The sequence below is a fragment of the Mus musculus genome, chromosome X, assembly GCF_000001635.26.
Source record: "Mus musculus strain C57BL/6J chromosome X, GRCm38.p6 C57BL/6J".
Classification (NCBI taxonomy): domain Eukaryota; kingdom Metazoa; phylum Chordata; class Mammalia; order Rodentia; family Muridae; genus Mus; species Mus musculus.
The window spans coordinates 154,055,326-154,072,239 of NC_000086.7; the positions used below are offsets into that span (position 1 = coordinate 154,055,326).

The following is a 16,914-nucleotide window of genomic DNA, read 5'->3' on the forward strand; positions in this document are numbered from 1 at the left end:
GAAAAAACAGGAAATCTGTAACTATAACAAATAAAAATCTGAGGAGATTTAAAATAAGTGATGTCACTAGTCCCTGTCATTATCCCTTTCCTGGAGTGCAGTAGATGTACTTTTGGTGAAAATGATTTTTTTTTTCTAGAAAGCATAAACTGGAAATAGCTTCTAGGTTACTGGTGATTCACTGTGTTCAGTACTTTGTGTTAGTTCTACTATTGTCTGGTGTGCACTTGTGTGCATACTCTCAAAGTTTTCTGAATGACAGGAAAGGGCATAATGGATGCATGTCATTTAGGACTGAATACTTCAAAGACTCTCATGTTCTCCACATTGTTCAGTTGAGGGTCTCTTTGTTAATTATCATCTATGGCCCATAAAATCTTGTACAATATCGATTGAGTGAGGCAGTTATGTATGACAAAATAGTATTAAGAGTGAACTAATTTCAATGTTCCCTGATCTGAATATTAGGAGTAGATTTTCCCTATAGCAATGAAGTATCTAATATCAGGTGCCTGTCCACCTAAGCAGTGTTATTTACAATATCTACTAATATTACTACTTCAATTGGAAACGGAGTTTAGCAAAAATGTTGCATGTTAATCCCATAGCATTTGTGAAACTTACACGTGTATATCATCCTAACAGGTCACTGTAGTTCTAAGAACTTGCATCTCTGTGTTCTTGCTGGTTATAATTATCCTGTTTTAATTACTCCAGAATCTTAAAGTACCATTTTCACTAACTACATGCATGAAAAACACAGGAAGAGTTCACACCTGCATATCTAAATGGGAAGGAGAGAGAGAGAGAGAGAGAGAGAGAGAGAGAGAGAGAGAGAGAGAGAGAGAGAGAGAGAGAGAGAAGACAATTAGAAGGAAGGAATGAAAGTCATGTGCATATGAAGACATAATACTATTATTACAAATATATACAACAGGAACAAAAAAGACAAGAAATTAACAATCAATGGCAATTAATATCTCTCTATTCCTCAATAAATAGACACAGATTCCAGTGTGGATAAGAAATACATCCACCTTTCAAATGCATACAAGAAACACACATTGGAATGGGATTGACTTCAAAGATTTGATTCAATTTTTTTTCTTTTGTTTTGGGGAGTCTTTTTTTTTAGCTAATCTGTTTTCTTTTTCATTCTTTTTCTTTTTTTCTTGGATATTTTCTTCATTTACATTCCAAATCCTAACCCAAAATTTCCCTATACCCTCCTCCCACTGATCCCCTACCCACTCACTCCCACTTCTTGGCCCTGGCTTTCCCCTGTACTGGGGCACATAAAGTTTTCTAGACCAAGGGTCCTCTCCTCCCAGTGACGGCCAACTAAGCCTTCTTCTGCTACATATGCAGCTAGAGACACGAGTTCTGGGGTTACTGATTAGTTCATATTGTTGTTCTGCCTATAGGGTTGCAGACCCCTTCAGATCTTGGGTATTTTCTCAAGCTCCTACATCCTACCTCGTCCTATAGATGACTAGGAGCATCTATTTCTGTATTTGCCAGGCACTGGTAAAGCCTCAAAGGAGACAGCTCTATCAGGGTCTTTTCAGCAAAATTTTGCTGGTGTATGTAATAGTGTCTGCGTTTGGTGGCTGATTATGGGATGGAACCCAAGGTGGGGCAGTCTCTGGATGGTGGATCCTTTCGTCTTATCTTTAAACTTTGTCTCTGCAACTATTTCCATGGATATTTTATTCCCTATAATAGGGAGGAATGAAGTATCCACGAGTTGGTCTTCCTTCTTGATTTTCTTGTGTCGTGGAAGTTGTATCTTGGATGTTCTAGGTTTCTAGGATAATATCCACTTATCAGTGAGTGCATATCAAGTGACTTCTTTTGTTATTGGGTTACCACACTCAGGATGATATACTCCAGATACATCCATTTGCCCAAGAATTTCATAAATTCATTGTTTTTAATAGCTGAGTAGTACTCCATTGTGTAAATGTACCACATTTTCTGTATCTATTCCTCTGTTGTGTGTCATCTGGGTTCTTTCAGTTTCTAGCTATTATAAATAGGGCTTATATGAACATAGTGGAGCATGTGTCCTTATTACCAGTTGGAACAACTTCAGGGTATATACCCAGGAAAGTTATTACTGGATCTACTGGTAGTACTATGTCCATTTTATTGAGGAAACACCAGACTGATTTCCAGAGTGGTTATACAAGCTTGCAATTCCACCAGCAATGGAGGAGTGTTCCTCTTTCTCCACATCATGGTCAGCATCTGCTGTCACCTGAATTTTTTATCCTAGCCATTCTGACTGGTGTGAGGTGGAATCTCAGGGTTGTATTGATTTGCATTTCCCTGATGATTACGGATGTTTTTCATTTTTTTCAAGTGCTTCTCACGGTTGAGAATTCAATGTTTAGCTGTGTACCCCATTTTATAATAGGGTTATTTGAATTTCTGCAGTCCAGCTTCTTGAGCTCCTTGTATATATTGGATATTATTTCTCTATCAGACTTAGGATTGGTAAAAATTCTTTCCCAATCTGGTGGTGGCCTTTTTGTCTTATTGACAGTGTCTTTTGCCCTACAGAAGCTTTGCAATTTTATAAGGTCCCATTTGTCGATTTTTGATCTTACAGCAGAGGCCATTGCTCTTCTTTTTAGGAAATTTTCTCTTGTACCCATATCTTTGAGGGTTTTCCATACTTTCTCCTCTATAAATTTCATTGTCTCTGGTTTTATGTGAAGGTCTTTGGTCCACTTAGACTTGAGCTTTGTACAAGCAAATAAGAATAGATCAGTTTGCATTCTTCTACATGATAACTGCCAGCTGTGCCTTCACAATTTGTTGAAAATGCTGTCTTTTTCAACTGGATGGTTTTAGCTCCCTTGTCAAACATCAGGTGACCATAGGTGTGTGGGTTCATTTTTGGGTCATCAATTCTATTCTATTCATCTACCTGTCTGTCATTCTACCAGTACCATGCAGTTTTGATCACAATTGCTCTATAGTACAGGTTGAGGTCAAGAATGGTGATTCCCACAGAGGTTCTTTTATTGTTGAGAATCTTTTTTGCTATCCTAGGTTTTTTGTTACTCCAGATGAATATTCAAATTGCACTTTCTTTCTTTCTTTCTTTCTTTCTTTCTTTCTTTCTTTCTTTCTTTCTTTCTTTCTTTCTTCCTTTCTTTCTTCCTTCCTTTCTTTCTTTCTTTTTCTTTTTTTCTTTTTCTTTTTTTTTTGAGACAGGGTTTCTCTGTGTAGCCCTGGCTGTCCTGGAACTTACTTTGTAGACAATGCTGGCCTCGAACTCAGAAATCTACCTACCTCTGCCTCCCAAATGCTGGGATTAAAGGCGTGTGCCACCACCACCCCAAATTGTCCTTTCTAATTCAGTGAAGAATTCAGTTGGAATTTAAATGGGGATTGCATTGAATCTGTAGATTGCTTTCAGCAGGAGAGACCTTTTTATTATATTAATCCTGCCAATCCATGATCACGGGAGCTCTTTCCTACTTCTGAGATCTTCTTCAATTTCTTTCCTCAGAAATTTGAAGTTCTTGTCATAAAGATTTTTCACTTCCTTAGTTGAAGTCACACCAAGGTATTTTTTATTATTTGTGGCTATTGTGAAGGGTGTTGTTATCCTAATTTTTTTCTCATCCTGTTCATCCTTTGTGTAGAGAAAGGCCACTCATTTATTTGAGTTAATATTATATCCAGCTACTGCAATGAAGTTGTTTATCAGGTTTAGGAGTTTCTGGTGGAATTTTCAGGATCACATTTATATACTATCATCTCATCTGCAAACACTGACATTTTGCCTTCTTTCTTTCCAAATTGTATCCCCTTGATCTCCTTTTCTTCTCGATTGCTATGGTTAGGATTTCAAATAGTATATTAAATAGGTAGGGAGAAGTCCGCAGCCTTGTCTAGTCCATGATTTTAGTGGGATTGCTTTGACTTTTTCTCCATTTAGTTTGATGTTGGCTACTGGTGTGCTGTATATTTCTTTTATTTTGTTTAGTTATGGGTCTTAAATCCCTTATCTTTCCAAGACTTTTATCATGAAGGGGTGTTGGATTTTGTCAAATGCTTTCTCAGCATCTAATGGGAAGATCATGTGGTTTTTGTCTTTAAGTTTGTTTATTTGGTGTATTCTATTGATGGATTTCCATATATTAAACCATCCCTGCATCCCTGGGATGAAGCCTAATTTCTCAGGATGGATGATCATTTTGATGTATTCTTGGATTTGTGTGCAAGGATGTTTTTGCATCGATATTCATAAGGGAAATTGTTCTGAAGTTGTCTTTCTTTGTTGGATCTTTGTGTGTTTTAGGTATCAGAGTAATTGTGGCTTCATAGAATGAACTGGGTTGAGTACATTCTGTTTCTATTTTGTGAAATAGTTTGAGAAGTGTTGGAATTAGGTGTTCTTTGAAATTCTCATAGAACTGTGCACTAAGCCCATCTGATCATGAGTTGTTTTTTTTTTGTTGTTGTTGTTTTGTTGTTGTTGTTTTTTTTTTTTTTTGGCTGGGAGACTATTGATGACTGCTTCTATTAATCTGAATCTAATTAAACTTTTTTTAACTTGTATTTGTCTAGGAAGTTGTCCATTTCACTCAGGTTTTCTACTTTTGTTGAGTATAGCGTTTTGTTGTAGGATTTGATAATATTTTGGATTTCCTCAGGTTCTGTTTTTATGTCTACTTTTTATTTCTGATTCTGTTAATTAGGATACTGTCCCTGTGCCCTCTAGTTATTCTGGCTAAGGGTTTATCTATCTTGTTGATTTTCTCAAAGAACCAGCTCCTGGTTTGGTTGTTTCTTTGAATAATTCTTTTTGTTTCCACTTGGTTGATTTCAGCCCTGAGTTTGATTATTTCCTGCCTTCTCCTCCTCTTGGGTGAATTAGCTTCCTTTAGTTCTAGAGCTTCTAGGTGTGCAGTCTGATGGCTAGTATATGCTCTCTGTAGTTTTTTTTTTTTTTTTTTTTTGGAGGCACTCAGGGCTATGAGTTTTCCTCTTAGGACTGCCTTCACTTTGTCCCATAAGTTTTGGAATCTTGTGGTTTCATTTTCATTAAACTCTAAAAAGTCTTTAATTTCTTTCCTTATTTCATCCTTAACCAAGGAATCATTGAGTAGAGTGTTGTTCAGTTTCTAAGTGAATGTTGGCTTTCTACTACTTATGTTGTTATTGAAGATCAGCCTTAGTCTGTGATGATGTGATAGGATGCATGGGATAATTTCAATATTTTTGTATATGTGGATATCTGTTCTGTGACCAATTAGATGGTCAATTTTGGAGGATGTACCATGTGGCGGGGAGAAGAAGGTATATTGTTTTGTTTTATGATAAAATGTTCTGCAGATGCCTATTAAGTCTATTTGTTTCATAACTTCTGTTAGTGTCCATGTGTCACGGTTTAGTTTCTGTTTCCATGATCTGTCCATTGGTGAAAGTGGTGTGTTGAAGTCTCCTACTTTTATTGTGTGAGGTGCAATGTGTCCTTTGAGCTTCACTAAAGTTTCTTTAATGAATGTGGCTTCCCTTGTATTTGGAGCACAGATATTCAGAATTGAGAGTTCATCTTTTAGAGTTTAAGTTTGAGGAGTATGAAGAGCCCCTTCGTGTCTTTTTTGATGACTTTGGTTTAAAAGTCAGTTTTATTTGATAGAATGGCTACTCCAGCTTGTTTCTTCAGACCATTTGCTTGAAAATTTTTTTTCCAGCCTTTCACTCTGATTTAGTGTCTGTCTTTTTCCCTGAGGAGGGTTTCTTGTAAGCAGCAAAATGTTGGTTCCTGTTTGTGTAGCCAGTCTCTTAGTCTATGTCTTTTTATTGGGTAATTGAGTCCATTGATGTTAAGAGAAATTAAAGAAAAGTAATTGTTCCTTCCTGTTATTTTTGTTGTTAAAGCTGGGATCCTGTTCTGGCGGCTGTCTTCTTTTATGTTTGTTGAAGGATAATTATCTTGCTTTTTCTAGGGTATAGTTTCTAGCCTTGTGTTGGTGTTTTGTTTTTATTATCCTTTGAAGGGATGGAGTCGTGGAAAGTTATTTTGTGAATTTGGTTTTGTCATGGAATACTTTGTTTTCTCCATCTGTGGTAATTGAGAGTTTTGCTGATTATAGTAGTCTGGGAAGACATTTGTGTTCTCTTTAAGGTCTGTATAACATCTGTACAGGATCTTCTGGCTTTCATAGTCTCTGGTGAGAAGTCTGGTGTAATACTTATAGGTATGCCTTTATATGTTACTTGACCTTTTTCCTTTACTGCTTTTAATATTCTATCTTTATTTAGTGCATTTGTTGTTTTGATTATTTTGTGTTGAGAGGAATTTCTCTTCTGGTCCAAACTATTCAGAGTTCTGTAGGCTTCTTGTATGTTCATGGGCATCTCTTGCTTTTGGTTTGGGAAGGTTTCTTTTATAATTTTGTTGAAGATATTTGCTGGCCCTTTATGTTGAAAATCGTCCTTCTTATCTATTCCTATTATCCACATTTTTAGTCTTCTCATTGTGTCCTGAATTCCCTGGATTCTTTGAGTTAGGATCTTTTTGCATTTTGAATTTTCTTTTATTGTTGTGCTCATGTTCTCTATGGAATCTTCTGCATCTGACATCCTCTCTTCCATCTCTTGTATTTTGTTGCTGATGCTCGTATCTATGTTTCTTGATTTCTTTTCTAGGGTTTCTATCTCCAGAGTTGTTTCACTTTGGGTTTTCTTTATTGTTTCTACTTCTCTTTTTAGATTTTGGATGGTTTTGTTCAATTCTATCACCTGTTTGTTTGTATTTTCCTATAGCTCTTTAAGGGATTTTTGTGTTTCCTCTAGACCTCCACATTGTCCATGTTTGTAGATTTAATTTCCTAATGTTCTCTCTTTAATACTTACTGAACTGTTTAATACTTACAGAACTGTGCCATTTTTCTATTCCCAAGAATTCTTCTGAATAAACACATTGTTAATCAAAATTTCTCTGGGATCCCAAAAAAATTCCATCAGTGCCTTATCTACTCTCCAAGAGCTAACTCAGCTATGTCAAGCCTTTAATGAATCTTTATCCATTTGTAGCCAGATATTCTCTTGGTTTTGCCTAGTTGCTAACAGATTATGTCACCCTATAGCCTCATGACTCCACTCTAAGTCATACTTGTGGTCATTATACTACTGCAACAGCTTTCATGTTGTTCTTACAAAGAAAACCTTTCACATCTTTCCTATTGTTTACTTTCTAGCAGTGTTTGCAGATCTTTAACACTGCTTTGACTGGGAAGCTTTCCAAATCCTTGAATGGCAGCACCATTCCCATCATGCCAGGCCTTTTCCATGGCCATGGAATTACAGAAATCAATTGTTACTGCAAGTACCGTAAAGAAAGCACAACTGTTGTATTTCCAATTTCCAATTACTATCTGAATGCACAGAGAATATCAACTATCCCTGATGAATCACCACTAAACTGAATGGTCATTGGAAACACATCCTCACATATCAACACAAAACCAACTCTCTCTCTCTCTCTCTCTCTCTCTCTCTCTCTCACACACACACACACACACACACACACACACACAAATCTCTAAAATGTTTCACTTTTTTTGCACAATTCACATATTAATTTTTCTTTCCTATTTTCAAAGAACATTGAGTTTTTGCTGCTACCACACTTATGTTCAGTCTTAGCTCTGGTCACCATATTCACATATCAATTTTCTCCTGGAGAATACCTTCAGAATCAATCTTGCTGGCACTATCTCAATCTTCTCAGTTTGATTTCTGGATATGTAGCTCTCACAACCTCTTTGCCTTGTGAACATTCCCATGAGTGTCATTCTAGAACTGTGAAGCCTAGGATTTTGACCTCTCCACCTGTGGGCCATTCTAGACCTTATTCATTTTTTTGTCATAATTTTCCAGATAATTTAAAGGGAAACATTAATGTTAGATTCATTCCCACTGCAAATTGGTTAGGTCCTATACTGCTAGATTCCTCATGGTTAATTCCCCCATGAAAAAAAGCATTCCTCTATGATGTTCACATGGTCTAGCATCACTATGTAGGAAAAGGTGATTCATAGATCTGATGATGAACTGCAAATAACTTAATATAAATTCACACTCTAGAGCCATTCCTACTTTATCCAATCTAGGCTCTTTGACAAGAAAGCTCTTGAAACATCTTTCTCTGTCATTCCTATAATCAAGCCTACAAGTACCATCTTCACAAATTCATTTCATAGCTAGGAGGAAAAGATAAGGTACTAATTTTCTTAATAATTCTCTCCAAATTTTCTCCATATACAGCCATGCAAATTGTCATTTGCCTTCCTTTAGTGAAGAAAGCTCCTTCGCTGGGTTTCTCCACTGAGTTTTCCCATGCTGATACTGATACAAGGATATCACACTTCAAGACATTGCTCTGCAAGCACACATTGTTAGCAGATAGATAAATATAATGAGATGGAAGGATATATACTAGAATTATCTAAACACCAGCACCACATTAACTGTGTTCTTTATTTTCTTGACATTAACCTGAGATGCACACATCCACAGTCTATCTCCACAGTTCAGGACCTAAATATGGATGCACTCATGAAACATCATTTTCTCTCTGAGGTTCTTTAACTATTTTCACTCCCCCAAAGAGTCTTGCAGAACAATGCATGGGTTTTTCCAAAAAAAACAACACAACATGTGTCATCTCTGCAAGAGGAGGCATAGTTCCCGGTCCACATATCCTTGGTAAGTTCATTCAAAACAGCCCATGTGCACCAGGAACACCTGGTGCACTCTTGATTTTTGAGCACAGATAAATGCTGGCTTTGTCTGCTGAATTCTGGACCTTAAACACTAGAGACATTCCCTGATGCCCAAGCCTTCTTAAAGATAAGAATATGATGCACTGAATTGGTCTCTTCTTGGTATTTTTTTTACCATTAATTAATAATGTTCTACGATGTGTAGGAGGCACCAATCTATGAGTTTATCAGAATGTCTTTATAATTCAATTCATTTAAATCATCCTTGAGCAGAGTAATGTAAGGGTTTTTCTATGCCTATCAAATTTCAACCTCCTTTCCACTTCAACATATGTTTGGGGTTCTGTCTCATGGAATGGGTCTTCAATTCATTTAAATTATGTTGTTTACTCATGTAACATTTGTGACACTCTCATATGAATACATCTGCTAGAATGTCCCTGTTGTAGTTCACAGGATTTGCAGCTCTTTGATATTGACAATTGGAAGTAGTCTAATTTTCATTAATATGCATGCACATAAATAGGAATGAAGCTTGTATTTGGCAGGAGCTCCATTTCTTTATGTTCATTTACTTAAGAAATAGTTTCCTTCTCAATAGGGTCATACTTACATAAAATTGTAGAGAATGTTGAATGGAATTGAAACAGTATTTTTTTCAGGAAGCTTATCTTTTATGGAACACTATTCACCCATGGTTTAAAGTAATATATTCCATTCTGGACTACTGGGGTTTTATTAGAGGCATAAGTTGTGTAGTAGGGAGTTATTTCACCCATTCAAATTCCTTGCATATATGTTCATAATTAATAATGTGCTTCTTTAATGGATTCCCACAAGAGTTTATAAAAGGCTCTCAGTATTTTCTGTACCTGAGATTCTCCACAAAGGAATGTGATTACATTGTTTTCCTTAAGCATCAACTACATTATGAAAATATTTCACCAGGGATTTGCTTTGTTTATTTTTGCAATATGCATTACAGATATACATTCTCTTACTACTGCTTGTTGGCAAAATTTGAGCAAATTATCATAGCCTTTAGACCTTGAAAATTAAAAAGCTAAGGGATATAGAGGAAAAAGTAAGCATAAACACAGCTTGAGAATCAATTGATGCTTGGTATAGAACAAATTTATTTAGAATGAGTTGAGAACTACATGAGTTTCCTGTAGGAAGAGGAAACTTCTTAAAGAACATTCTCACAAATGTTGGAAATCCAAAACTTATCACTTCACGCATCTAGAAGGCCCATTTTGGAAGCATCATTGGCCTTCACAGGACGCTTTAGTTTCAAATCGCTTATCTCAGAGAGAAACATGATCACACCAAAGAGTGACATGGTGGCTATAAGGAGGCCTACTGGTAACACCACAGTTAAATGTTTGCTTGTTAAAGCTTCTTTCTTAACAGGAAAATCAGATGGAAAGTCAAGAGTGGTGTGGCCATAAAAATCTACCATGTGGTTCCAGATCACAGAAACAAATGCGAACATGCTGCTAACAGACAAAATTAAGGCAGAGATCTTGTAGCAATATATCTGCATCTCCACTAGTGGGTTCTTCGTGCAGCTGATTTTAATGGCTATTACACAGAAAACCAGAACCACAGGCTTCATCAAAATGGCCCATACTACCAGGTTCTGAGCATACATATATTCAGTTGAAATGTTCCAAGTTGAATCAATAGGGGTGTATACCAGCATCTTGGTTAGTGTTCCAGAGATGTTAAACTGCTGAGGGTAATATGCTTCAAACAGGCCAAAGGACACAAACTGTACAACATTGCTGTCAAATTCCCATAGGCGCCAGGATAAGATGCTTGCAATAAGTACTTCAAGCATGAAAGCTGCTAAGCTGCTAAGGAGGCCGCTCAGCTTGTAGATGCAGTCATTCTCATTGATAAATCTGTAGATGACATTAAACAAGTATAAAGTCAAATAATGACACAAAAGTATATGGGAAAACAATAGGCACATTACATTGTGCAGTAAGATCTCATACCCAGTCTGGGATTTCACATAATTACATTTCCATGAATAAGTGTTTACCATACTACAAGTAACTCTATAAGAAGCCTGGAAGTCCATGACAATCAGAGGATTACTGTCTTCAAGTAATTTTGTTAGAAAATTTTATGTATCTGTCAACCACTAAAATGTAATTTTATATTAACTAAGAATTTTCACCCTTGGAATTAATAGTATAAAAAATAAAATTGTATTGTCATATATGATGTGATGTTTATCATCTGTGAATTCAATTCTCAATTCCAATAAATACATGAAAGCAACAAATACAAGAATGCTCAAATATCATTTCTAAATTACATTATAGGACTATCATGTGATTATAATAAACTGAAGAGTTCTGAAAGAATAAGAAAATGAAAACTAATTGATATGGCATAATGATGTATGTACAAATTCCACATATGAAACATGTATAGTCTTATATATGTATACAGGCTTTGATAGACACACTGTCACGAACCCACACACCTGCAAACAGGAACACATCAAAATTACATGCCAAAAGCAACTCTATGTAGAAAAAACTAACAGTGTTGAATGTCTTTGTGGTATTTTTTTTTTTGAAATATGAAAATCTTTCAAAAGCTATACAAATTTTTAATTAAGGGCACAGTGACAATGAATTTCAAAATATGTATATATCTAGGCTAAAGCTACTCTTCAGTGAAAGGGTGATTACTGCTCTTGTGAAAAGGCCTAAAATCACTCTTCAGTGCCAAAGTCTGAAATCTACACACAAATCAGGAAGACTTGTTGAAATTTACATAATTTAAATATAATGTATTAAAATGCCCATTTTCAGGTAATAAACTTCATTTGATTGTTACACATATAATATACTGACTATCTTTTATGTAAATTTTAGCAAAAAAAATAGACTCCATTTGTAATGTATGCACAAATTCATTTAGATCTGTACTAAGTTAAACCTTTGGAAATAGTGTAAATGTTCATAGAAAACTGTGATCCAAGGGATTCCATGGGGTACTTGAAAAAAAAACCATGGGGGGAAATTTTTGTATCTACCAGATATGTGGTATATTTCATTGTCACTGTACATGCACATGTTTTGAGGGTACTAAAATGAGGATCTAGTTGCTGGGAAATCTTCCCTCCTAGGCACCTACTCTTTAATACTTAGTAGGGAATGTGCTTCCCTATTTGGAGAAGATAGTTTCTGTACCACTTGAAAAGTTATAGCAGAGAGATAGGATTTCGTTTTTTTTGTTTTTTTGTAAATATTATAAACATTTTATTAGTTGAAGTTAAAATATGATTACATAATTTCCTTCTTTCCTCCAACCATTCCTATTTATATTACCCCCTTTCTCCCAAATATGTGGCCCCCTTTTCCTTATTTATATAAAATGTAATATTCTACAACCAGAAACACACACACACACACACACACACATATATTCATAAGTATATAACTACAATCTTCTCAGTGCATACAATGTTACTTGTATTTATATTTCAAATCTGATCACTTGATATTGTTTAACGAATGGAAAGATCCTTTCTAGTGTGTCTTAGGGTTTTATTGTGATGAAGAGACACCATGACTACAACAACTCCTTTTTTTTAAAGACATTTTCTTTATATACATTTCAAATCCTACCCTGAAAGTTCCCTATACCCTCCTCATGCCATGCTTCCCTACCCACCCACTCCCACTTCTTGGCCCTGGCATTACCCTGTACTGGGGCATATAAAGTTTTCAATACCAAGGGGTGAGAGATAGGATTTTAATTGATGGTATCTTCAGTAATACCCTGTTCAAGTTTTCTTACTTACCAAGGCAAATCTGTGCCAGTGAACTACAGGAACAGTGAATATCGATTTACAACCAGACAAAGGTGGAAAGTGTTGTTATGCCACACAGATGAACTATTCGAGAAGGACCCGGTTCTGCCTATGTCAGAATCCCATGGAGTAGATGTATCTCTTTCATACAGACCCATTTTAAAACCCTCTATCCAACTTATGTAATGTTTTACCTCAGAGTATCAACGATGAGTTGATCCATTTGAAAGATGCTGTGATCATAAATATCTTTGAATTCACAGGATATGTTGAATAGAAATGGAGTCCCAAAGGAGGTGAATCACCTTTAGGAAGTGAAATTGTGTTAGGCAGAAATATCAACTCAGAACCTTGTCTCACCAACCAACTGCTGACTCACACAAACCATTACAATTCTGTCCTACTTTGATTAGTTGGAGTCTCATTTATAAACTTCACACAAAGGTTAAACATCCTGAAATGCCTAAACCTCCAGTCAGATCTGCACAATCATTATGCCCCTGTTATATATAGGAAAAGAACAGGTCTAATTCACCCACTAATGTCCAGGAAATTATAAAGGTGTAATAACACAAGCTGAAGAGCTCTCTTACACAAGCATGGCTTCCACACACTTGATATTCTCAGATGTACATATATGGAAATTTATATTAACAAATTACTAAAAATTATGTCAAGTACCTTTTTTGTCTTCTTGGTCTTATGAAATGAACAGTTATTACTAATAACTAAACAACATGTCAAATACATGTGTGGGGCATATGGCTATGGACAGAAAGTCTGGTTTCCAGTTGAGCTGAGGTCTGAACCTTGGGACCTGTTGCTGATAATTTACCTACATGCAAAGGAAGTTCTCTGATGTCTCCTGGAACTCTGGCTCCTGTCGAAGTTACCTCCCCCTCCCATGTCCTCCACAAGAGAAACATGGTTAGTAGTCATGTAGGCAATGTCCCAAACTTATGACCTTCAGGATAAACACCTCCCCAGTTATCTAGCAACAGCATACCATAAGAGGGCTGTTTGGGTCTTCCTCTCTCTATTGCTCTCTATATCTTACTCCCCTTACTCTTCTTTCTTCTTTCCTCTCACTTTGTTATGCTCTCTTTCTCTCTAGCCTTTCTTCTTTCTGTCTCCCTTTTCCCCTTCTCTTCTCTTGATCATGACCAGACCCTCTCTCTTTCCACCTTTTCTCTTTCATCCTGTCTTTCTACAATAAAGCTCTAAAACCATAGACTGTCTATGTTCATCTGTGCTTACTCTTGCCTGTATGAGAACATCTCTCCCTCAGCCCTCTCCCCCATAACTCCAGGGCACAGGGTGTTGGCCTGGGGCCCCATGGTTTTTGCAACTGCCCCTTGCCCACCACTGTAGAGTGGGGTCAGTGGCTTAGATACCCACCCAGGGCCGAGTAGACAGTGACAGGCATTTCTCTCGCTTCTGCCTGCCCAGAGCACAGGAGGAACTATGGCTAGACATGGGATATCCTCTGTTCCTCCTTCTCCCCAGCCCCCTTTTAGTTCCCACAAACTTGCCTTTATCTTTTCATTGAAGTGCAACTGTTAGTGACTGCCCAGTGTTAGAGACTCACATTAAAAAGTTTTATGTTTCCAAGACTACCAAAAGTGAATGGCTCATTATGACTCAGACTTAAGATATAGTCTTAAAGGGCCAGTGATGTTAATATTGTTCTCATATGTGAGAATGTTTCTGGAAAATTTTTTTTCATTTTTAATTTAGAAAGATTCCTTATATAGCATAACTTGATGATGGATTTCCCCTTTGATATTTGAAGTATCTTCCACACCTGCATACTCATCCCAACTGTATATCAATTTACTCATTACAACAAAGCATAAAAGGTCTTATAATACCCTTAATTATAGTAGGAAAATACAGGAAATCCGTAACTATAACAAATAAAAATCTGAGGAGATTTAAAATAAGTGATGTCACTAATCCCTGTCATGATCCCTATCCTGGAGTGCAGTAGATGTACACAGTGATGTACTTTTGGTGAAAATGATTTTCTTTTTTCTAGAAAGCATAAACTGGAAATAGCTTCTAGGTTAGTGGTGATTCACTGTTCAGTACTTTGTGTTAGTTCTACTATTGTCTGGTGTGCACTTGTGTGCATTCTCCCAAAGTTTTCTGAATGACAGGAAAGGGTATATTGGACACATGTCATTTAGGACTGAATACTTTAAAGTCTCTCATATTCTCCACATTGTTCAGTTGAGGGTCTCTTTGTTAATTATCATCTATGGCTCATAAAAGCTTGTACAATGTCGATTGAGTGAGGCAGTTATGTATGACAAAATAGTATTAAGTGTGAACTAATATCAATGTTCCTTGATCTGAATATTAGGAGTAGATTTTCCCTATAGCAATGAAGTATCTAATATCAGGTGCCTGTCCACATAAGCAATGTTATTTACAAAGTCTACTAATATTACTACTTCAATTGTACACTGAGGTTAGTATAAATGTTGCATGTTAATCCCATAACATTTGTGAAACTTACACAGGTGTATCATCCAAACAGATCAATATAGTTCTAAGAACTTGCATCTCTGTGTTCTTGCTGGTTGTATTTATCCTGTATTAACTACTCCAGAATCTTAAAGTACCATTCTCACTAACTACATGCATGAAAAACACAGGAAGAGTTCACACCTGCATATCTAAATTGGAAGGAGAGAGAGAGGAGAGAGGAGAGATAGAGATAGACAGATAGAAAGAGAGAGAGAGAGAGAGAGAGAGAGAGAGAGAGAGAGAGAGAGAGAGAGAGAGAGAAGACAATTTGAAGGAAAGAATGAAAGTCATGCACATATGAAGACATAATACTATTATTACAAATATATACAACAGGAACAAAAAAGACAAGAAATTAACAATCAATGGCAATTAATATCTCTCTATTCCTCAATAAATAGACACAGATTCCAGTATGGATATGAAATTCATCCACCTTTCAAATGCATACAAGAAACACACATTGGAATGGGGTTGACTTCAAAGATTTGATTCAATTTTTTTCTTTCGTTTTGGGGTATTTTTTTTTTTTTTTACTAATCTTTTTTCTTTTTCTTTTTTTTTCATGGATATTTTCTTCATTTATTCCAAATCCTAACCCAAAATATCCCTATACCCTCCCCCCACTGATCCCCTATCCACTCACTCCCACTTCTTGGCCCTGGCTTTCCCCTGTATTGGGGCATATAATGTTTGCTAGACCAAGGGTCCTCTCTTCCCAATGATGGCCAACTAAGGCTTCTTCTGCTACATATGCAGCTAGAGACATGAGTTCTGGTGTTACTGATTAGTTCATATTGTTGTTCCACCTATAGGGTTGCAGACCCCTTCAGCTCGTGGGTACTTTCTCAAGTTCCTACATCCTACATCCATCCTATAGATGACTATGAGCATCTACTTCTATATTTGCCAGGCACTGGCAAAGCCTCAAAGGAGACAGCTCTATCAGGGTCTTTTAAGCAAAATCTTGCTGGTGTATGTAATAGTGTCTGTGTTTGGTGTCTGATTATGGGATGGAACCCATGGTGGGGCAGTTCCTGGATGGTTGATCCTTTTGTTTTAGCTCTAAACTTTGTCTCTGCAACTCCTTCCATGGATATTTTATTCCCTATTCTAGGGAGGAATGAAGTATCCACGAATTGGTCTTCCTTCTTGATTTTCTTGTGTTTTGGAAGTTGTATCTTGGGTATTCTAGGTTTCTGGGCTAATATCCACTTATCAGTGAGTGCATATCAAGTGACTTCTTTTGTTATTGGATTACCACACTGTCTTAGTCAGGGTTTCTATTCCTGCACAATCATCATGACCAAGAAGCAAGTTGGGGAGGAAAGAGTTTATTCAGCTTACACTTCCACATTGCTGTTCATCACCAAAGGAAGTCAGGACTGGAACTCAAGTAGGTCAGAAAGCAGGAGCTGATGCAGATGCCATGGAGGAATGTTCTTTACCGGCTTGCCTCCCTTGGCTTGCTCAGCCTGCTCTCTTATAGAACCCAAGACTACCAGCCCAGGGATGGCACCACCCACAAGGGGCCTTTCCCCCTTGATCACTAATTGAGAAAATGCCTTACAGTTGGAGCTCATGGAGGCATTTCCTCAACTGAAGCTCCTTTCTCTGTGATAATGCCAGCTGTGTCAAGTTGACACAAAACTAGCCAGTACAATTGACCCCTTGTCAACTTGACACACAAACACATCACTAGTAAGCCTCAACCCTTACAATCTTATTCATCCCCAAGATCTAAATAACTTTAAAAGTCCCACAGCCTTTACATATTCTTAAAATTTCAAT

General features: G+C 36.8%; 1 protein-coding gene across 1 annotated transcript; it reads right to left on the bottom strand.

Moving 5' to 3' along the window:
- Window positions 1-9,869: 9,869 nt before the first annotated feature.
- On the bottom strand, window positions 9,870-14,025 carry Gm15143 (predicted gene 15143). Its single transcript, XM_011247884.1, has 3 exons — window positions 13,990-14,025; window positions 12,786-12,896; window positions 9,870-10,660 (listed from the first exon to the last, which is right to left on the bottom strand). Exons 2-3 carry the CDS (start codon window positions 12,812-12,814, stop codon window positions 9,988-9,990), a joined length of 702 nt encoding a protein of 233 aa, XP_011246186.1. The 5' UTR covers window positions 12,815-12,896; window positions 13,990-14,025; the 3' UTR covers window positions 9,870-9,987.
- Between the last annotated feature and the right edge of the window lie 2,889 nt (window positions 14,026-16,914).

What these genes read in the sequence shown, in the direction of transcription:
- Gm15143 (XM_011247884.1), bottom strand. Translation starts at nt 12,814, where the DNA reads ATGGATCAACTCATCGTTGATACTCTGAG. An exon ending in CTCATCGTTGATACTCTGAG is followed by an intron (nt 10,661 to 12,785) that starts GTAAAACATTAC and finishes TGTCATCTACAG; the next exon opens with ATTTATCAATGAGAATGACT.